This window comes from Dendrobates tinctorius, unplaced genomic scaffold, assembly GCF_039654945.1.
Source record: "Dendrobates tinctorius isolate UK_male_01 unplaced genomic scaffold, ASM3965494v1 ptg000160l, whole genome shotgun sequence".
NCBI lineage: Eukaryota > Metazoa > Chordata > Amphibia > Anura > Dendrobatidae > Dendrobates > Dendrobates tinctorius.
In genome coordinates, this window is record NW_027361827.1 from 18,125,795 (window position 1) to 18,148,752 (window position 22,958).

Genomic DNA, 22,958 nt, shown 5'->3' on the forward strand with positions numbered 1-22,958 from the left:
TTTTCGAGTATTTAAGAAGGTCGTCGAGTGATTAGAGCGAGTCTATTCGCAGACGACGTGGCTCTTTACATGAATGACCCGGTGCGAGAGCTCCCAGGGTTGTTGGGGAAATTGGAACATTTTGGGAAATTCTCAGGGTTTAAAATCAACAGATCAAAATGCGAGGTTATGTTCCTTAAGAACCAGGCGGGCACTAAAGCTAGCCATTCAGGTTTGTCAGAGACTCTGGGAACTTCATTGGCAAAAGAATCCATAAGGTATCTGGGAATACAATTTACGAGATCAACGGGATTAATATATAAATTATGAACCCCTCATTAGCAAAATCGAACATTAATTAAAAAGGTGGGTAGGGCTCTCGTTGTCGGTGTTGGGGAGGTGCCACCTGGTCAAAATGATGAGCTTTCCGAAATTGCTGTATCCTCTCCAGACTGTCCCTCTATTGCTGAAACAGGTTGATTTGGGAAGACTTAATAGAGCCTTCACTAGGTTTGTTTGGCAGGGGAAACGGCCAAGGATTAATCTGGGGATGGTTAATGTTACCTAAGGATCGGGGTAGGATAGGCTTCCCTGATGTAAGAGGTTACAATTTGGCCTGTTTATCATGTCATATTCTGGACTGGATTAAAGGCACAAGCAGATACTCAGACTTCGATTTAGAATCGGAGTTAATTAGATGGTGGAGATTAGTTTCAGTGCTGCATACTTCTAGAACCCAGACCCCTTCACTACTCAAGTCTGCGGTAGTTTTTAGAGACATAATAGCAGCTTGGAAGGTGGTTCAAAAGAAGTTATGTCTCCCCTGGAAAGTTTCTAAATATCTGGACCCATGGGCATATCCAGGTTTTCCCTTGGGGAGGGAAAATAGAATGTTTGCAGCTTGGAGGGATTCATTCATTGAGGGGTTTATTCCATGCATCAAAGTCTCGATGGCTAAATGGGAAGGAGATCATAGACAAGTTGCAGTTATCAAAAGTACAATTCCTGCAATATAAGCAGTTGAAACATGACGTCTTGGACGCCCTTATTAAAGTAGAAGCGCAGTATGTGGATAATACTTGGGATGAAGTGATGTCGTTAGATTTAAAGGAGGCTAATATATCCTCCATTTATGTGATGCTGGGGGGGCACCTGTTACCCTCGGGTACAAAAAAAAGTTGGGAGCACCAACTGGGAATTCAGACATAGGGGACAAAATTTGAGGGGCTTTGAAAGCAGTACTTGAAAATATAATTAATGAAAGATAGAGAGATTCGTACTTAAGGATTATTCATAGGGCTATTATGGTGTTCAATATTCCATCTAGAGGTACCTTGGTCGATAGAATCCAATTTTACCCCAAATGCAAGATGCAGGACACAGATATGCTGCATGGACTATGGGATTGTAGGGAAATACAGGGCATTTGGAAAGAGGTCCAAAGGATAATGAAAGATCTGATAGGAGTCTGGATGGCATTAGATCCAAAGATCTGGATTTTGCACTGTTTGGGATGACATAGATTGGGAAAATCAGATATGCAGATGTACCACGACTGCAATAGTGACGAAAAGAATCATACTCAGGGGATGGCTGAACTCAACGGTCCCCACAATGAAAGCTGTGGTTGACGAGGCTCGCAGGGCCCTGATTTCTGAAAGGATCGAAGCAGAAAGAGATGTGTGGATAAAGAGGTGCAGAAATTCTTCACTAAATGGAGGAGGTTTCTAACGAATTTACTTTCTAGGTCAGATATCCGGTCGATTGTCCTTCCCTTCCGAGGATCAAGTTGGTACCTCTTGGGTGAATTGCAGGAGACCTTGGGAAAATTAAAGTTGGACTTTTAAATTCCTTGGGAAATTGTTGGAGAGCTGCTATGTAGGAAACTGACTTTCATTTGATGATTAATCAAAACCCTTTTTACTCTTGCAACACGGACCTTGGGGGGTGTTTTATTATAGCACCTGATGTTAATCTGCTGTTTTTCCCGCTGTATTATTAAGCTATAATTTGAGGACTCGTTTTTGTACACTTGTTAAAATACCAATAAATAAATTTAACCCCTTTACTCCCAAGGGTGGGTTGCATATTAATTCCCGGGCCAATTTTTACAATTCTGACCACTGTCCCTTTAGGAGGTAATAACTCTGAGAATCGCCGAGATCCGTTGAAGCATTCCAGATCATTTTCTCTTGACATATTTTACTTCCCTTTAGCGGTAAAATTTCTTTGCTATAACTTGCGTTTATTTATGAAAAAAAACGGAAATCTGGCGAAAATTTTGAAAATTTTGCAATTTTCAAACTTTGAATTTTTATGCCCTTAAACCAGAGTTATGTGACACAAAATAGTTAATAAATAACATTTCCCACATGTCTACTTTACATAAGCACAATTTTGGAAACAAAATTTTTTTTTGTTAGGAAGTTATAAGGGTTAAAAATTGACCAGCGATTTCTCATGTTTACAACAAAATTTACAAAACTTTTTTTTTTTTTTTAGGGACCACCTCGCATTTAAAGTCACTTTGAGGGGTCTATATGGCAGAAAATACCCAAAAGTGACACCATTCTGAAAACTGCACCCCTCAATCTACTCAAAACTACATTCAAGAAGATTATTAACCCTTCAGGCGCTTCTCAGGAGCAGAAGCAACATGGAAGGAAAAAATTAACATTTAATTTTTAGTCACAAAAATGATCTGTTAGCAACAATTTTTTTATTTTCCCAAGGGTAACAGGAGAAATTGGACCCCAAAAGTTGTTGCCCAATTTGTCCTGAGTACGCGGATACCCTATATGTGGGGGGGACCACTGTTTGGGCGCACGGCAGGGCTTGGAAGGGAAGCAGTGCCGTTTGACTTTTTCAACCTAAAATTGGCTGGAATTGAGATTGGATGCCATGTTGCGTTTGCCGAGCCTCCAATGTGCCCAAACAGTGGAAACCCCCCACAAGTGACCCCATTTTGGAAACTAGACCCCCCTAAGGAACTTATCTAGATATGTGGTGAGAACTTTGAACCCCCAAGTGTTTCACTAAAGTTTATACTGCCCAGGTGTGAAAATAAAAATCCTATTTTGTGCCCACAAAAATGATCGTTTAGTCCCCAATTTTTAATTTTCCCAAGGGTAACAGGAGAAATTGGACCCCAAAAGTTGTTGTCCAATTTGTCCTTAGTACGCTGGTCCCCATATGTGGGAAAAAACTGTGACGTTTTGGAATGCAGACTTAGATGGAATGGTCTGCGGGCGTCATTTTCCATTTGCAGAGCCCCGAGTGTGCCTAAACAGTAAAAAAAAACACAACTGACATTGTTTTGGAAACTTGACCCCCAAGGAACTTATCTAGATGTGCCCCAACTAATCTAATGTTTCCGGTAAAGTAATTTAGTAGTGCATTGAGGTGTGGTACAATTTGAAGCAATCCTTCATACACAGGCCAGGTTTTTCGGAGCAGGTGTCGCATTGATAAATGGTCTCCTTGCGTATTCCATTTTTGTAACACACTCTGCACCTTTTTTGCGATTTACCTCTTTTTGCAGTTTGCGGGACCTCCCCCGGGAAATGCTGACCTGGTACAATACGCGCACCTTCAGTTCCGGAAGTTCTGGAGCCCACTCCTTCCAGAGTGCCAAACATCAGGGCCTTAACCACTACCTCCTGGAACTCAAGGTACAACGTATCGGTGTGGCGTGCACATTGTGACAGCAGGAATGTGTTGAGCATTGCCAATTGGACGATGTGCACGGCCAGATTTTTGTACCACAACTTGGCCTTTCTCAAAGCATTGTACGATTGGAGGAGTTGATCGGAGCGATCAACGCCCCCCATGTTTTTATTGTTCCCCAGCACACATTCAGGTTTGCTGACCTGTGCAGAGGTACCCCTTACAGTGCTGAGGGCGCTGCCATCACCGTGTATGGTAGTCAAGAGAAGGACAGCCCTCTTGTCCTTGTACTTGACCACCAGCAGGTGGTCGCTACATTGGGCCCTGCTCTCACCTTTTCAGAGCATCTGCCCAAGTAGCGTCTTCGGGAGGCCTCTCTGATTTTTGCGGAGAGTACCGCAAGCTGCGGTACCTCGCGCAGAGAGGGATTTGTAGAGTGGGACGCTGGTATAAAAGTTATCAGTGTAGAGGTGATAACCTTTATCCAGCAGTGGGTGCACCAAATCCCACACAATTTTCCCACTCACTCCCAGGACAGGACACTCAGGGGTTTCAATCCTGGTGTCCTTCCCTTCATACTCTCTAAACCTGTGGGTGTACCCTGAGGTACTCTCACACAGCTTAGAGTTTGATTCCGCACCTGGCCCTCTTACTGGGCAGGTATTGACGGAATCCGAGCCTGCCCTTAAAATGGACCAAGGACTCATCCACGCAGCTGTCCCTTTGGGTCACGTACACTTCAGCAAACTTTTTGTTGAAGTGTTTGATGACCCTTCGAACTTTGAACAGACGGTCAAAGTTGGGGTCATCTCGTGCGGGACACAAAAAGGGGTGAAAGGCACAAGCTCTGATAAGTGATGCGCGTCACTTATCAAAGTTTTGCGGCTGCGGGATGTGTAGGAGGAGGTGGCGCAAAGGGGGCTGAGTGAAAAAAAGCGAGCATGAGTGTTGATTGGTGAACTGCGTCACCAATCAAGGCTCGGTGGCTGCGAACGGAGGCTGCGCAAAAGGGGGGGATGGAGAGGGGTAAAAAGAGGGAGAAGGGGGGATTGGGGTGGATGAAGAGAGATTGGGCAGGGATCAACAGTTAGGATTGTAGTTAGGTAGCACAAAGGGGTGAAAAAAATGAAAAATGGCAGGCACAAGCTCTGATGAGTGATGCGCGTCACTTATCAAAGTTTTGCAGCTGCGGGATGTATAGGAGGAGGTGGCGCAAAGGGGGCTGAGTTAAAAAAAAAAAGCGATCGAGTGTTGATCAGCGAACTGCGTCACCGATCAACGCTCGGCGGCTGCACATGGAGGCAGCACAAAAGGGGGGGTGAAGGGGGGTAAAAGGGGGTGATGAGGGGGATGAAGATAGATTGGGGGGGTGCAGGGATTGTGATGCTACAAGCTGTGGCATCACAATACCCAACTACCCAACACAGGAGCTCTTGCTGCGTTTGACCTCTCTGCAGGAATCCTCCGCTAAGATTGAGGACCCCTGCAGAGATGTCACAGGTCAGAGGCAGGTCAGGGACAGGTCACAGAGCGGTCACATCGCTGCTGTGACCTGTCATTGGTGGGATCGAATGATTACATCGATCCCACCAATCCCTGCTCTGCCTGGTGACCATGGCATCTGCCTAGGATCAGAGCTCACAGCTCCGATTCCTAGGCAGGTCATGGCCAGGTCACCAGCAGAGCACAGAGCGGTCACAGCGTGACCGCAGCTGTGCCCTGTGGTTGGCGTGATCGCCGATCTAATCGATCGCACCAACCACTTCCTGCTGGGCCTGTCCTAGGCTCTGGCCTAGGATCGGTGCTATTACTGCACCGATCCAGGGCGGTACCGGCAGGGCACAGCGATCATATTCCGCCGCTGTGCGCTGCGATTGGCACTATCAATTAGATCGTCGATCGCGCCAATCTGGGGCCTAGGACCTCGTTGTTTCAGCCAATCTGGCTGAAACAATGAAGTGCTGTGATTGGCTGTTCTGAATTGAACAGCCAATCACAGCTCACAGAGGGGCGGGCCAGGGCGGAGACAGCCCAGGATGCCGATGCCATCCTGAGGTAAGATGCATCGGCATTTTAATGAGATCACCGCGACTTAAGTCGCGATGTCGCATTAAAGGGCATGATGTACTATTCCGTCCATGGGACTTAGGTCCCAGGTTACATGGACGGAATAGTACGTCTAATGTAGGAAAGGGGTTAAAAAAATTTACAGGGGAGCCCACGTCGCTTTTTTAAAAAAATTATTTATTTTCAGCGCAGCAGCTGATAAATACTCCCATCCACTGCTCCTGCTCTCACTGTAATTAGCGGTAGCAGGTGTCGAATGGTGGGATCAGTAGTCCCATCAGCTGACAACAGTGACCGGAGATAAGCTTTATACCTGCGATCACAGCTGAGCGCTCACGCTGTCTTCTGACAGCATGGGAACCGCAGCTTTCTGACCTGCGGTGATGATTTCACCACCGATCAGAAGCGGTGTTCAGGCAGCCAAACCCGAGCAGTACAGAACTTTACTGTTTGGGTTCGCCCATCTCTACTCCAGAGGACTGCAGTGAAGCGACGCAGATGTGCATGTGCGAGATCTGAGAGGCAGACAAGATGGTAATAGTATACAAGGGCGGACCAGATTGGTGACAGAGGCATGTTTTTCTGGGCACAGCGCCGCTCTCTGTCTTTTTTCCATAACAGGGGCGTCAAAGACGCCTGCACTTGCTTCACTTACACCTTTCCGGTGAGGCGCCCCCTCACTTCATCATCAGGACCGCTCCCCCCACCATAGGCGGCGACTGCAGATTGCTCCGCACCCGCCCTATAAGACTACACCAGGCGCATAAGACGACTCCCAACTTTTGAGAAGATTTTCAGGGGTTAAAAAGTAGACTTATACGCCGGAAAATATGGTAAGCAAAAATGTAAAAGGGTGAACATAGCCTTATCTGCACTTTTGCATTTTTTTCTAGATAGCAAGAGGTTACTACTTACTTTGCATGCACAACCCTTGACTTTATATCCCAAATTATTTATGGACAATTGTTTACTGTACTTTCCTTTAATTGAACATTTAAGAATAATTTGAATTACATTTTTGCTCAGCTGAAAATTATGAAATTATATGCTGCACTATTTTTTTTAAAATATTTTTTTATTAATTTTTTTTATATACTTCTCAGCTCAAATAGTGATGATGTTTTCATTAATCCCTACACCAACCATCAGATCAATGATATCAAAGCAAATTGAAGGCTCCTCATATGGTAAGATTTCACAGTGAATAAAAATCATTGTTAGTCAACCATATATTTGCAGGCAGGACACATACAGCAATTTGCAATGTGTTTTGTTTTTTTTGTGTTTTTTTCTTGTGGGCATTCATTATTTTCATTTAGCACCTAGACTTTTATTATGCAGAGTTGTTCATAGAGTGTCTTAGAAAATATTAAAATCTCTGAAGCCACTAATGAGGGGGCATCCACCCCCCTCCCACCTCCTCCTCTCACACAGAATTGCAGTAGCAAAAATAGCTGGCTGAGTCTCCTAGAATTAGACTGGTACCATGGGCATAAAGGAACAGGTAATGAGAGCTGGTTTTGACAATTTTACACTTGCAAGCAGTGCCAACAAGGATGTATATTGTGCATATACAAATGTATATAAATAGGACAGGTAATTAAGGCAGGGAAGTTCTTCAGAGGGTTGGATAACAAAGGTACATGTGATTACACATAGACAAAGAAATGGAAGAAGCTATTGTTCCCCCCCAGACTTGGGGTCTCCGAAATAAATTATGACTATTGGGGCTTGTATAGAGCTGGCTTTTCAGCTTCAGGACAAATAGGGGAAGAAGATGCATTTTTTTTCATAACTGTAGCCCTTGCCTTTAAGACACAAATAGTTTTGGATTAAGCATACAATTTAATAGTTCTGTTCTTTTAGTTTTGCAACCTACACCCTGAAGTCATATGATACCCGAAGCAGAACCAGACTTACAGTCCGCCTATATAAATGACTGGTGGTGGCAGCGATTAAGTCTGGGGTTATTGTGGAGTTCACAGTGACTGTATTGGCGGTATATACACATATCCCATGCATTGGAATCGTAGATGTATATACCATATGCTCATTTCTAGTTTCCTGATAACTGGCCTACTAATGGAAATAGCCTGCGGCCTCTGGATTAAGAAATCATTCTGAATACTGAAAACTTGCACTGGCACATATGAGCACGATCAGCGACATCGCAGCAGAGGCCTGGTCGCCGCTACGTGTCACACGCAGCGAGATCGCTGGCGAGGTCACTGTTGCGTCACAAAATCAGTTACGCTTCAGCGATCTCGCTAACTATCTCGCTTTGTGAGACGGGGCCTTTAGAGCCCTGATATAACCAGCAGTTTAAAGATACTCTTATTGCCGTCTGTACAATGAGGCATATTGACTCCACAGACCAAAACCAGGTTAGTGTGGACTCCCTCCTGCAGATGGCTTTGCAGCAACTCAACACAGACGATCGTGAGGGATGTCTGAACCTGATTCACTAGTAACAACAGGCTCAGGACAAGCAGGAAGAAGAGTACCAGCTGGCGTTACCACAATTCCAGATGCAGAGATCTACCCCATCGAGAAGTGAGTCCAGCAATGCCAACCACTTTAAATCATGCCCTAAGCATTTTCCTGTAATGGACAAGGATGGGGACATATTTCTGTGAGGGTTTGAAAAGGCCTGCAGATGGTACCAGCTGCCCGAGCACCCATGGGCCCGATATTTATCCCCAAGGCTCGGAGACAAAACTCTAGAGGTGTTAGTCTCCATCTTGGTCTTGAGGGAGAGAGGCTATGAGGCCATCAAACAGACCCTGGTAAAGAAGTACCAGCTGACACCAGAGGAGTACAGTAAAAAGTTGTGGGCCTTCCAGTGTGGACTACATGACAGCTAGGGGATGGACTCAGAACCAACTTTGAGCAGTAGGTCCAAGGACTGTCAGTTACCACCTTTTGAGGACCTGATGGTGAAGGACCAGTTTCTTTAACTTTGCCCTGTGGAGGTATGACAGTTCATGCTGGACCAGGAGGTCACCAGATCTCAGACACCTATGAGGCCAATCATACACTGGAGGTGCAGAAGTCAGCAGTCTCCAGCTGGAAAAGGGGGGTAAGCCGACAATCACCCCCACTGCTCCTGCCAGGCGGCCCTCAGGGGGTCATGCTCCATTTTCGAGCACCCGGCTTGCATCTGATTCCCAGCGGTGCTATACCTTGACCAAACTGATCACATCAGCCTCACCTGCCTGGAGATGCAGATGAATCCCACACCTGAGGCGCAGGGTCCTAGTATAGTTATTCTTTTTGTGGGTTGGTTGGGAGGGCCCGGGAGAATTTGCAACCGGTTACTATGGGCAACACCATTACTGTTGGGCTTAAGGACACTGGCGCAGACCGTACCCTCATCCACCCTGAGTTTGTGAACCGGAGAAACTCCCAGTGGGAAGACCCCCGACTGTCACAGGGTTTGGGGGTGTTCGCCGTCCCTTACCAATGGCTCAGCTTTTCCTGGATTGGGGTGCGGGGAGGGGGATAAGGGATGTTGGAATGTCCAAGAATCTCCTGTGAGGCAGTGACCCCTGTTACAGCTAGGGAGCGCTGTATGTTCTCCCCAGGATACGCATGGAGGTTGTATTGAGGCTAAGGGAATGCTGTCATGATCCCAGTGCAGGTTTTTGACCTGCACATCAGGGGCTAATGTCTTGAGCTCAGTGCAGGCTTTGACCTGCACGCCTGGGGTTAATTATTGTGGCCTCTACTTGGTTCAGGGAGAGCTTTTTATAGCCCTGAGAAACTCCAATCCCTGTCAGTTATACTTTTGCCTTTGGCCGAGTGTGGTGACCCCTGTGTGCCTGTTCGTTGTCTTATAGCTTGCTTATATGGTTCTGATCTGGTTCTGTCCCCCGTTGTGAGTTTGCCTGTTGATTCTGTACTGTATATCTGCTTCTCTGGTTTCTGACTTCTTGGCTACATCTTGACTATCCGTTCTGTCTAACCCTTTGGTAATTGTCATGCTATCTCATGCTTTGACCCTGGCCTGATCTGGTTTATGTCCCTGTTTATGCCAATTAGTAACTTTGTTCCGTAGTTACCATTCTAGGAGTTTTCCTGCAGCTCCTAGCTCTCTGGAGTTTAGGCCATGCCCCCAGCAGTCACGAGCTTCAGGTCCTGCGGGTCTGAAGCACGCATCTTCTCTGCTGCTGCCCATTCCACAGGTATCTCTGAGCACAGTTTGTCTTACTAAGAACACGCGCACTGGCTCAGTGAGCAAGTGCAGTGCAGTGTTCCTGACAAATGCAATGCGGTCACAGGCATAGCTGGGATTGCAATGGTGAAGCAGTGACCGATGTCACAGGTAGGGGTCACTGTGTAGTCTCCCCAGGATATGCATGGAGGTGTATTAAGGCCATAGGTGTGCATGGAAGTCACGGGCGTAGCTGTGACTGCAATGCAGACTGATTAAAAAAAGTAAGTGTTAGTCTTGGACATGTTAGTGTCCAAGGCAGAGGTACGGGAAACCTGCTCTGGATGTTGTGTCTAAAACAGATTTCAGTATGATTGTGTTGCAGTCTGTTCCATTCCGGACCCAGGTTTTCCATGTGGCTGAAAGCCACAGGTTTCTGTGATAAAAGCCCTGCAGGAAAGGGTTAGTGAGGTCTGAGTGAGTCTGAGGAGTCTCAGGTGTGTCAAGGCCAGAGTGAGGCCTGGCAACCCACAGTGCACACAATGGTGCTGCTGTCCACGGTGACTGGTATCGGATATGGATGTCTTGTGCCCGGAGGTGAACTGGAGGTAGACAGTTCCTGTGCCTGAAGAAAGACTGGTGTGAGTAACGGCTCAAACCAGATGGATATGGTGACCGGCTGCAAACCGGAGGATATCAAGTACTGTGTACGGCTGTGTGCGTGAGTAAAGACCCTAAAGGAGGCTGTAAGTGAGAGACATTGGCATGGCATGTAGTCACCCATGGAAATTGGACAAGGTGTAGTCCGGCATGTTTAGGGACTGTGATACAAAACCGTGCACTATGTAGTGCTATGAACTGGTGTGAACTGAACACTGATAATATGCACTGAAGTTATGTACAATTGTGTGGATTGGAACCTTTCTATGTGAAGATAGCACATTAAAGAGACTTATGTTTGAACTGCCTCATCACTGCGTACGGTGCTACCGCTGCCTTACATTCCCAACAAATGTGTTGTTGGGACCTGATGTGGAACAGTTGGTTGCCCGATACCTTCCTGATAACCCTCCCAGATTTGACAATTCATGCATTGCAAAAGTTTATACTGTGAATGTCAATATTCTGAATAATGATACTGTGTTCTGTGGTGAGGGAGAACTCAGCCATTTCACGCTGTGGGGTGATTTTGCTGAGGATCCCCTAAAAGGAGCTAGCATAAGTGCTACGGGTGATTAGGACAGGCAAGGAGATCACGATCAGATGGTCACATGCAGCTGACCAGTGTCACAACGGACGGTGACATGGCCGGTGGTAGCTGAGAAGTTGGGAATTTCATAAAATCCTCAGGACCTGAGGACATCCCACAACCCAGCCCACTTGATGTCATCCTGAGGGGTGTGTTACTCAGGTGCTGATAAAAGGTCAAGACAAATTCTGATGTGTTCCTTTAGAGATACACATCGGTGTATGCATGAATCCAATCTCGTCTCCAATCGAAGTGCTCTCCTTCTCTAAACTGAATCATCTCTGTGATCGGTGTAGTAAGTTCTTCTGTTAATCCAGTTTTATTTTCTATAATTGTATATGCTGTGTTGTTTTGCCCTCTTTGTAAAATCTTTTGCATATTTTTTTTATGAACACTGCCTATTAATTAGGAATATAATTATATTTCTATAGCACTGACAAATTCCGCAGCACTTTACATTTTAGAGGTGACTTGTACAGACAATAGACATTACAGCATAACAATAGACACATACATCAAAACAGATACCAAGAGGAATGAAGGCCCTGCTTGCAAGCTTAAGGCCCCGTCACACTAAGCGACGCACCGGCGATCACGACACGTCCTGGCAAAAATAGTTTGTGCGTTGCTACATGGTCGCTAGTTAGCTGCCAAACAGGCAGATCTCCTAAACGACGAAGCAGCGATCAGCGATCTGTATAACGACCTCGGCGGTCGTTGGGACCTTGTCACACAGCATGTAATGTTAACGATTCAACCTAGTCTCGCCTGCGCCGCAGATATATGTGTCGCCAACGAGGTCGCTCGTCGTTTATAAAGGGTGTCAATCTCAGCGATTCAGGCGCACCAGTGGGACGCCAACGATCAAAAAACGGCCCAGGACGTTCGAGCACGATCAGGGACATCGCAGCGGGGGGCCACATTGCCGCTGCATGTCACACATAGCGACATCGCTGACGATGTCGCTGTTGCGTCATCAAATCGGTGACGCGATCTCACTAAGTGTGACGGGGCCTTTACAATCTATGAATATAAAATTTTATAGTTCTGTTCCTTTTGTTCTGTAACCCGCACCCCAAACCAATGCGCTACCAGAACCAGGCCTCCAGTCCACCAAAAAGACTGGTGGCAGCGAAAAAGTCTGGGGTTATCGTGGAGTTCACAGTGACTGTATCGGTGGTATATACACATATTCCATGCATTGGAATCGGAGGTGTATATACCATATGCTCACTGTTTGTTTCCACTAATAGGCCGGTTATCTGGAAACTGACTGTGGCCTCCACCGTTAATAGTCAGTCAAACGCGTACTTGTCTGGATGATAGGTGGCAGCAGAGAGCTGTTCGTTACAATGATAACAGCGGGTGATAGATAATTAAAGATTACCCCTGGCTGTGATCATTGGCTAGAGTATAGATGTTGGGCTTTAATCTAGAAAGCTGTTAGTAGACATAGGCAATATGTTATTTCACAAATACTTATTACTCTTGTCTAGTCTTAGGTGTCTGTGTAAAGATAATTAAAGGGAGTGTTGAGTTAAATAAAATTATACATTAAATGTGTTTCCAAAAAGAAGTAATATAAATTTCTAATATGCTTCAATTATCACATCCCCTGTTCTTCAGATGTTCCCTCCAGTCTTGGTTCCGTAGTTTCAACACCACATCAGACTGAGTGTGAAGTGGGCTGGTTTACTATTCAAATAAATATCTAAGCCAGCCTCTTTCTCATTCTATGCTTTAGTCATGGCAGAGTAGGAGGGTGAGGTTCTTGACAGTGGCTGGCTGTAGCTGGATACATTTTCTTTAAAATTGTTAATTGCGCAAAATTGTCTCTTCAGAGAGGAAGAGGACTAGAACTCTAGTGCCACCAATTGGAAGTAGCAATCCTAGAAGTCAGTGTTGACCCTTTAACGAGCCTTGTTACATGACTTGGGCTAAAAGCCAAGCCAGAATCTCAATTTGCAGACACTGTGTTTCGGGGTACTGCCCCTCGTCTGTGCAAAGTGTGAGATCTGGTTTGGCTGTATGAGAGGTGTCTGACCGATATCCAAGAAGTATCATTTCTCCTTGCGGAGAATGACATGCTAAGCACGTCGAGGTGAGGACACAGTGTCTCCAAATTGAGATTCTGGCTTGGCTTTTATCCTAAGTCATGTAGCAAGGCTCGTTAAAGGGTCAACATTGACTTCTAGGATTGCTACTTCCAATAGGTGGCACTAGAGTTCTAGTCCTCTTCCTCTCTGAAGAGACAACTTGCATAATTAGCATATTTCCCAGAGGAGCATTGCGGCTTTAAGTCTCCTCACCTCGACATGCTTAGCATGTCATTCTCCGCAAGGAGAAATGGTACTTCTTGGATATCGGTCAGACGCCTCTCACACAGCCAAACCAGATCTCACACTTTGCACTGATGAGGGGCAGTACCCTGAAACAGTGTCTGCAAATTGAGATTCTGCCTTGGCTTTTATCCTAAGTCATGTAACAAGGCTCATTAAAGGGTCAACATTGACTTCTAGGATTGCTACTTCCAATAGGTGGCACTAGAGTTCTAGCCCTCTTCCTCTCTGAAGAGACAATTTACATATTTCCCAGGGGAGCATTGGGGCTTTAAGTCTACTCATCTCGGCATGCTTAGCATGTCATTCTCCACAAGGAGAAACAATGCTTCTTGGTTATAAAACATTTTTGTGTTGCAAAAACATAACACAAAAAAAATAAACGGATTAAAAAAATGTAGTGTGAATGATGCCTGATTTAGGTGGGGAATGTAAACCACTCTAAAATCAAAACATTTTGTGAACCTTTACCTGACCCAGCACCGACTTGCTTTTTTGCAAGTTTTGTTGCAGATGTAGCAATTTTCATGTCAGGTGTCCTGCAAGTTACATTAGACTAGCTTTTATTCCATCTTTACATCAGGATATAGCAGTGTCTAAAATCTCTACAAAGAGAGAGGTGCACTAGCACAAAAAATCAGTCAGCTTCCACAGCAATTCACTTTCTACAAGTATGAATTCCACATTGACTTCTAGGATTGCTACCTCCATTAGGTGGCACTAGAGTTCTAGTCCTCTTCCTCTCTGGAGACAATTTCCATAATTAGCATATTTCCTAGAGGAGCATTGCGGCTTTACGTCTCCTCACCTCGACATGCTTAGCATGTCATTCTGCGCACGGAGAAATGATGCCTCTTTAAAATTGTTATCATGGATTCCTGTACACCTAATATCTCAAAACTTTTTTTTTTAGGCAAAGTGTTTGTTGCGCTACAGCTGGCGATAGAACTTGTGGCAGTGAGCTCTTCTGCAGGATTCAACAAGCTCTATCAAGCCACGCTAGATTGGTACAGTGGATTCTGTTTTATTGTGTTTGGTGCCTTGGTATTCACCAGCGTTATTCCCATTGGGTATGTACGTGGTATATATAATTCTGTAATAGCCATTATCTCTATACAGGTGTTTATTAAAAACATTTTTAAATATGTACAGGTAACATTTGTGAAAAGTATAGAAACAGGCATACAATTATGTGCAAAATAATAGCCGACTAATATTACTAGTGTGTTTAGTTACGGTTTTTGGTGGTAAAGATCATACAACATGGGGAAAAAAATCATAACTTGGTGTAAGTAATGGGCAACCAACAGTCAGGACATGCAAGCTGCCAATTGGGCGTTATTGACTCATTTAATGAAAGGGGGGTGCTCTAATTATTCCTCATTCATTCTGTGAAGAAAGAGGTGTCAATTCTGGCCCTTATTTAAAGAAGGGTAAAAGCAAATGTACCTGCTGGCTTTAGCGCTTGAAAAATGAACTTTGATCGAGAAGTTGGTTGAAAAGGGGAAAACATATAAAGAAAATAATTGGCTGCTCAGTTAAAAAGATTTCCAATACTTTAAATTGACAAACAAAACCTGAAAAAAGTGGTAGGAAGAGAATACCACCATCATTGTAGCATCACGAGAATGGCAAAGAAGTGGTCCTTGAGCAGCTCCAATGATCAGATTTTTATCACTTTGATTTAAACAATTCCATTAAAGCAGAGATTTTTCGTTTTTAAATCATCAAGAATAGTTATAGAATTATAGTATTTCTTGTTTTTTTTTTTCCAGTATTGCAGCCTACCATAATTGGTCCAGAAGAGATCAACAGAACAATGGAGTGGTTACGGATCCACAATGAGGTTCCTGATCAATGTGGAAACATCGCCTTTGGAACCAGCAGTGTAAACACTATGCACAACTACAGGCAGACTGTTCCCAACTATAAATTGGTCATTAAATCACACACCAAGTGTGCCATCACCATGCAAGCAGTGAGAAACACAGTAATTGAAATTCTAACTTGATCACAGATGTCTCTTGGGTGTAGACTTCATTGTCTGTGATGCCTCTGTAATGTATTCTGTTGGGACGGAGTAAGGCGCAGAATACAGAACAGTATGGAGATATATTGTGCAATGGCTTCTTTCTGAACACATAGAATATGATTCATATCAATTACAATATCAATCAATTACAAAACAATGCAACAAGGAGGTGCCTCTCAGTGCCAAATATGACACACAATACAGTTCTATATTTTACACTGAATTTCAAATGTTAATGAGGGTTTTAGCCGCTCTCAAAAAGGCAGCAAATAACCTCATCATGCCTCCGTATGTCTTGGTTTTCATTGGTACAACAAGGCACTTTGTGACTGCAAACTTGTGACTCCTCACATTGCACTCACTTTGAACTGTGCGGATTCTCCGATGCCAGGATCAGTGGTCATATGACCACATGTATGCAAACTCCTGGCCACATTCCGACTAGGTGGGCGGGCACAGCATTGCACAACACATGTGTATTGAATGAGGCCGGAAACAGTCTAGTTGGAATGTGGCCAGGATTAAGCATAACACATACTCGCAGTCACATGACCGCCGACTCCTGGAATCAGCAGTTAGCACCAGTCCAGATGATTGCCGGATCTTTCATAGCCAGAGACCTGTCAATCACCTGCAGTGCCGCTGGGAAAAGCTGATCGGGGTGGGTCTTTAAAGTATATATTCTATGTAACACTGGAACATTACATAAAAAATATGCTTGGCTACAATCATCCAGCCAGACCGATTCAAGCTGCCCGAGATTTGAGCAACATGAATCAGGTGACAAGTTCCCTTTAAAGGGAAGGTGCCATGAAAAAAAAAATTTTCAGCAATTGAAAAAATGTAAAGAATTAATGTTAAAATTTCCTTATCATTATCATTTCTGTATAATTTAGTAAAATATGAAAAATAATTTTAAAAAGTTTGGTATTTCCACTTTTAAGCACTAGGGGGAGCAGCTACTGAAATTTGACACAAAAACCTAATTTACAACTAGCTCACATTACTGCACTGCAGTAAATATGGGCTGAATTTGCTCACATGTGTGTGATGTCACTCCTCTCGTCCCATTGTGGGTGTTTGCTAAGGGATAAGAGAGGATGACATTCAGGAACACAGTGTGGAGCCATTTTGTTCATGATAAGTTACAGTGCCTTACGAAAGTATTCGGCCCCCTGGAACTTTTCAACCTTTTCCCACATATCATGCTTCAAACATAAAGATACCAAATGTAAATTTTTGGGGAAGAATCAACAACAAGTGGAACACAATTGTGAAGTTGACCGTGGCCGTAGACTTCATTGTCTGTGATGCCTCTGTAATGTATTCTGTTGGGACGGAGTAAGGTGCAGAATACAGAACAGTAAGGAAATACATACATTTCGCAACATCTTGCATATTTTATAGAATATGATTCATACTATCAAATACAAAACAATGCAACTAATTCTCCAAGGATGTGCCCATAGTACCTCTGGGAGGTAATGCAGCATTTTATGCAGGACCAATAGAGAACAGGACTGACTGAAATATTTCACACTGAATTGCAATTGTTAATGAGGGTATTAGCAGCTCTCAAAAAGGCATCAAATAATCTCATCATGCCTCCGCATGTCTTGAATTTCACTGGTACAGCAAGGCCCATAGCCTGCTATAGGTGCCCTATAAAATGGGTTGCCCACTTAAAAACTACATGTCTGCAACTTGTGAATTCTCACGTTGATCTCTTCGCACCGTGCAGATTCTCCAATGCCAGGAGAGACGGTCACGTGACCACAAGTATAAAACATGCATACGCCTCCTGGCCACATTCCAACTAGATGGGAGCGCTCCGCATAATGCAGGTGTACTAAGTGAAGCTGGAATCCGTTTAGTAGGAATGTGACCAGGAGTATGCATATCACACACTTGCAATCACATAACCACCCACTACTGGAATTGGAGAATCCTCACAGCGTGTATTATGTATGATGTGAGTATTCACAAATCCTCAGTCAGAGAGTTCCTGCAGACTTGTAGGTTAAGACCGGATAAACCCCTTTAAGGCTTTAGACTGGATATATGGATGAGGCATTTGTAAAAAGCAATCTGCTTCTTCTTCTTAAAAGGCAACGGTCACATGAATCCAGCTGTCCTAATCACAGACAGCATGAGGAAGAAAAATGGAGTTCCGGCACTTGCTTTATGCCACATCCCAGCAAAACGTTTCAGCTCATCCAGAGCCTTTGTCAATTGTGGATGAGCTGAAACGTTTTGCTGGGATGTAGCATAAAGCAAATTAAATGAACACATGTGAGTGCAGGGATTTCCTTTTTTTTCTTGGATGAATCATTCCTTCCACGTGCACCACGATAACGACTGGAGTACCGACTACTTTTCATTATCACATAACATGAGGAAGAGACTGGCTCCTTTATTACAAATATTTATCGAAAACAGGACCAAGAACAAGGTGACTAGTCTCAAAAGGTATGTCCCCATCACCAACTTCCACCCACTTGGCTAGAATGACAGGCTTTGTATATATATATATATATATATATATATACATACAGCTCTGGCAAAAGTTAAGAGACCACTGCAAAATTTTCAGTTTGTCTGATTTTTCTCTTTATAGGTATATTTTTGAGTAAAATGTAAATTGCTCTTTTATTCTATAAACTACTGACAACACGCCTCCGAATTTCCAAGCACTAAATTTTGTTTTTACTTTCCTAAAATAAATGGTCAAAAGAACAAAAACTTGTAGTGCTTGTAGACCTCAAATAATGCTAAGAAAACAAGTTCATAATTATTTAGAAACAACAATACTAATATTTTAGCTCAAGAAGAGTTCAGAATATTTTGTGAAATAACCATGATTTTTAATCATAGCTTTCATGCGTCTTGTGATGCTTTCCATCCGTGTGTTACACTGCTTTTGGGCGACCTTATGCCACTCCTGGTACAAAAAAACAGTCCTCAGAGTTGGAGAACATTGCCTGATCAGAAGAAATCAAACTGTTTTTCCAGTTGATTCCTTCTTGATTCATGCGGCTTGATTCATGCTTCCTTCGCAAAGCTTAACCTGCCTAATTCCAGCCTTGCTGAAGCATCCCCATATCATCAACGATCCTCCACCAAATTTCACAGTGGGTGCAAGACACTGTTGCTTGTACGCTTCTCCAGGAATCCGTCTAACCATTAGATGACCAGGTGTTGGGCAAAGCTGAAAATTAGACTGAGATTACTTAACTCCAGTCCTCTATGGTCCAATCCTTATGGTCCTTGGCAAACTTCAGCCTGGATCTCCTTTACTTCACATTGATGAAAGGCTTTTTTTCTACCTTTACATGACTTGGGCCTTGCCTCTAGGAGCCTGTTACGAACTTTTCTTGCCGTGTACTTCACCCCAGCTGCAATTTGCCATTCCTTTTGTCTCTTGATGTCATCCTTCGGTTGCTGAGTGACATTCGAATAAGATGACGGCCATCCCGGTCAGTGGAGTCGTTTTCGCCAACTGCCAGTATGTAACTTTGTTGTCCCCAAGGTCTGCCGCTTGAACTAGTTGTAATGGACTGTCGTATTAGAAATTTAAGGATGGAGGCAACATGATGTTCACAGTATCCCTCTGCTGGTAAAGCCAGAATTGAGCCCGTTTCCTCACTCAACACTTTTCTTTTCAACTCCTTTGGCATGGTTAAAAGTTATTTTTTTCATTCCTATTACTTTTGGGATCTTACTAGCACTTGTTTTGCCATCCAACTTGTCCTATTGCAAGAGGATTGTGAACACCACAGCAGGGTTTTTTTATACTTTCCTTCATTAAATAAGATTGGGTTCAGGTGATCACCTAATCAGAAGCACATTAAGTAGAATGAGGTGTACTCTGGTTGGAATTCAACTGACACTGGAATGGAATGGCTATCAGACATGTAGAGAAGCTGATTTTTATAAAACTGTGCAGTGGTCTCTTAATTTTTGCCAGAGCACGAATAGACCCGTCAGTCTTGACGAAAGGGTGCATTGAAACTGGCAGAAAAATATATCAACAAGCTTCCTTTCCTACACAATTACTTTCTGAAAAACTCTCTGAATCTGTTGGCCCTCATGGAAACCTGGATTCAGGATTCTGACACTGTCTCGCCTGCTGCCATTTCCCATGGTGGCTTACAATTCTCCCATTCCCCGAGACCGACAAACAGACCTGGTGGTGGAGTCGGCATACTCCTGTCCCCACAATGCACTTTCCAGGTCATCCCCCAGTTCCATCACTCTCATTCCCTTCTTTTGAAGTCCACACCATCAGGCTCTTTCGTCCCCTCTCCCTCAGAGTAGCGGTCATATACCGGCCCCCAGGCTCACCCACCCACTTCCTGGACCATTTCTCTGCTTGGCTGCCGCACTTCATGTCCTCAGAACTACCAACCCTTATCCTGGGAGACTTCAACATCCCCATTAACAGCCCCACTTCCACATCTGCATCCCAGCTTCTATCACTAACCACTTCTCTAGGCCTCTCTCAGCTCTCAACCTCTGAAACACACAAAGACGGTAACACCCTGGACCTGGTTTTCGCCCGGCTCTGCTCAATCTCCTACCTAGATAACTCACCGCTTCCCCTCTCTGACCACAACATTCTCTCCTTTACACTCACAAATCCTCGCTCACCCCAGCACCCTCCTACCTTCCATTCAGTCAGAAATCTACAAGCCATTAACCCTCATACATTTTCAGACTCCCTACACTCATCACTGTCCCCAATCTCTTCTTTGTCCTGTCCTGATCTGGCTGTACATCACTTCAATGACACTCTTAGAAGCACCCTTGACCAAGTAGCTCCCCTCACCCTCAGAACCTCCAAACACAAAGTGAAACAGCCCTGGCTCACATCGCAAACCCGATTTCTCCAGCGATGCTCTAGGTGTGCTGAACGCTTATGGAGGAAAACACGCACACCAGAAGACTTCATACACTTCAAATTTATGTTAAGGACATATAACTCTTCCCTTCACCTCACCAAACAGACCTACTTCACCACCCTGATCTCCTCACTATCCAACAACCCCAAGAAACTTTTTGACACCTTTCACTCCCTCCTCAGGCCAAAAGCACAAGCCCCTATCACAGACATTTGCGCTGATGACCTGGCCTCCCACTTTATAGAGAAAATAGACAATATCCGTCAGGAAATCCGCTCCCAATCACCAAGTTCAGTGACTCCCATCCCTCCCTGCATTTCCCATGGCTCACTCTCCACATTTGTTCCCATCACAGAAGAAGAAGTCTCCAGACTCCTCTCCTCTTCTCGTCCGACTACATGCACAACCGACCCCATTCCCTCACATCTCCTCCAGTCTCTCTCCCCAGTCGTCACAACTCGCCTAACTACAATCTTTAATCTCTCCCTCTCCTCTGGCATTTTCCCCTCCTCCTTCAAACACTCTATCATTACTCCATTACTAAAGAAACCCACCCTCGACCCATCCTGCACAAACAACTACAGACCAGTCTCCAATCTCCCCTTCATCTCTAAACTCTTGGAGCGCCTGATATACTCACGCCTTACCCGTTACCTCTCCACTCACTCCCTCCTAGACCCTTCACAGTCCGGTTTCCGCCCCCTACATTCGACAGAAACTGCACTCATCAAAGTGACCAATGACCTTCTGACAGCAAAACGTAATGGTGACCACTCTCTGCTCATTCTTCTCTACCTTTCTGCAGCTTTCGACACTGTTGACCATCCTCTCCTACTCTCTAGGCTACAGTCACTAGGCATTAAGGACACTGCTCTTTCCTGGTTCTCCTCCTATCTTTCCGACCGCTCCTTCAGTGTTCTGTTTTCTGGCTCCACTTCATCTCCTCTTCCTCTCACTGTTGGGGTACCTCAGGGCTCAGTCCTTGGCCCCCTTCTCTCTCTATACGGCCCCAATTGGACAGACCATCAGCAGATTTGGCTTTCAGTACGATCTTTATGCTGATGACACACAACTGTACACATCATCCCCTGACCTTACCTCCGCTGTACTACAGAACGCCACTGACTGTCTGTCTGCAGTCTCCAACATCATGTCTGCTCTCTATCTGAAACTCAACCTCTCCAAAACTGAACTTCTTCTGCTCCCACCATCTACTAACCTCCCTAAATCTGACATTTCCCTCTCTGTGGGTGGCACCATAATAACACCCCGACAGCAGGCGCGCTGTCTGGGTGTTATGTTCGACTCCGATCTCTCCTTCACCTCCCATATACAATCTCTTGCCCGCTCATGCCGCTTACACCTAAAGAACATCTCTAGAATCCACCCTTTTCTCACCATGGAAACAACAAAAACTCTCACTGTCGCCCTGATCCACTCCAGCCTGGACTACTGTAATGCTCTATTAATTGGCCTCCCTCTCACTCGACTCTCCCCTCTCCAGTCTATCCTTAATGCAGCAGCCAGGGTTGTCCATCTGGCTAATCGTTACTCAGACGCGTCCGCTCTTCGCCAGTTGTTACACTGGCTGCCAATTCATTACAGGGTACAATTCAAAGTACTTGTTCTCACCCACAAAGCTCTCCACAGTGCGGCACCCCTTTACATCTCCTCCCTCATTTCTGTCTATGGGCCTAACCGACCGCTGCGCTCTGCAAATGACTTTCGACTAACCTCTGCCCTAATCCGTACCTCCCACTCCCGACTCCAAGACTTCTCCAGTGCTGCGCCAATCCTCTGGAGTGCTCTACCCCAAGATATTAGGACCATCCACAATTTGCATAGTTTTAGGCGCTCGCTCAAAACACATTTGTTCAGAGCGGCCTATCACATTCAGTAATCAAAGTCATGTTATGTTTTGTGTGTGTGTGTAGCCCATTCACTATCTCCATCTAACCCCCACCCCCTGAAGATGGCTGGACCGTCATTGTAAATACATCATTGTAAATACAAACTTATGCTTTGTATCTCCCCCACCTCATTGTAGATTGTAAGCTCCACAAGCAGGGTCGTCTTATTTCGCTTTAATTATTGTATTGTTAACGTTGTTACTTATGACTGTTGTGTTTGAAACTGTTACTTATGACTGTTGTGTTTGAAACTGTTCAACTGTAAAGCGCGGCGGAATATGTTGGCGCTATATAAATAAAGATTATTATTATTATTATTATCATCTTCAGATTATCCATGTTTTTAACTATATTTTTCTCACAAATGCCCAAGTACTTCAGAGTCAAACATAAGTTTATAATTAGGGAACCTGTCTCACAGTGTACATTGTTTGGGCAGCAGGAATCCTGTGACAGATTCCCTTAATGACCGTGGAAACACCTTTTAAAGGCGGCAGTTAAGGGTACTTATTCCACAGCGCCGCTTTTAAACGGTGCTGAGAAATGTATAGTGTCCCCCAGCATTGGAAAATCTCCGGGATCTTGGCTACTGGGGGTAGCTGAGTGAGACCCGAGAACATGATTCCGGGTCGGGGTTTACCGTCCCCAGTCATGTGATCACC

At 44.6% G+C, this 22,958-nt stretch overlaps 1 protein-coding gene across 2 annotated transcripts in view; it reads left to right on the forward strand.

Moving 5' to 3' along the window:
* The window catches only part of LOC141052452 (solute carrier family 46 member 2-like), a 43,019-nt gene extending 20,403 nt beyond the window's left edge, over window positions 1-22,616 (forward strand). For both annotated transcript variants that reach the window (XM_073549688.1, XM_073549689.1), the window contains 3 exons: window positions 6,816-6,899; window positions 14,367-14,523; window positions 15,229-22,616. In XM_073549688.1, coding sequence (XP_073405789.1) covers window positions 6,816-6,899; window positions 14,367-14,523; window positions 15,229-15,298 — 311 coding nt within the window. In that variant the 3' untranslated portion in view covers window positions 15,299-22,616. The remainder of the gene's footprint in view (window positions 1-6,815; window positions 6,900-14,366; window positions 14,524-15,228) is intronic.
* Window positions 22,617-22,958: the final 342 nt, after the last annotated feature.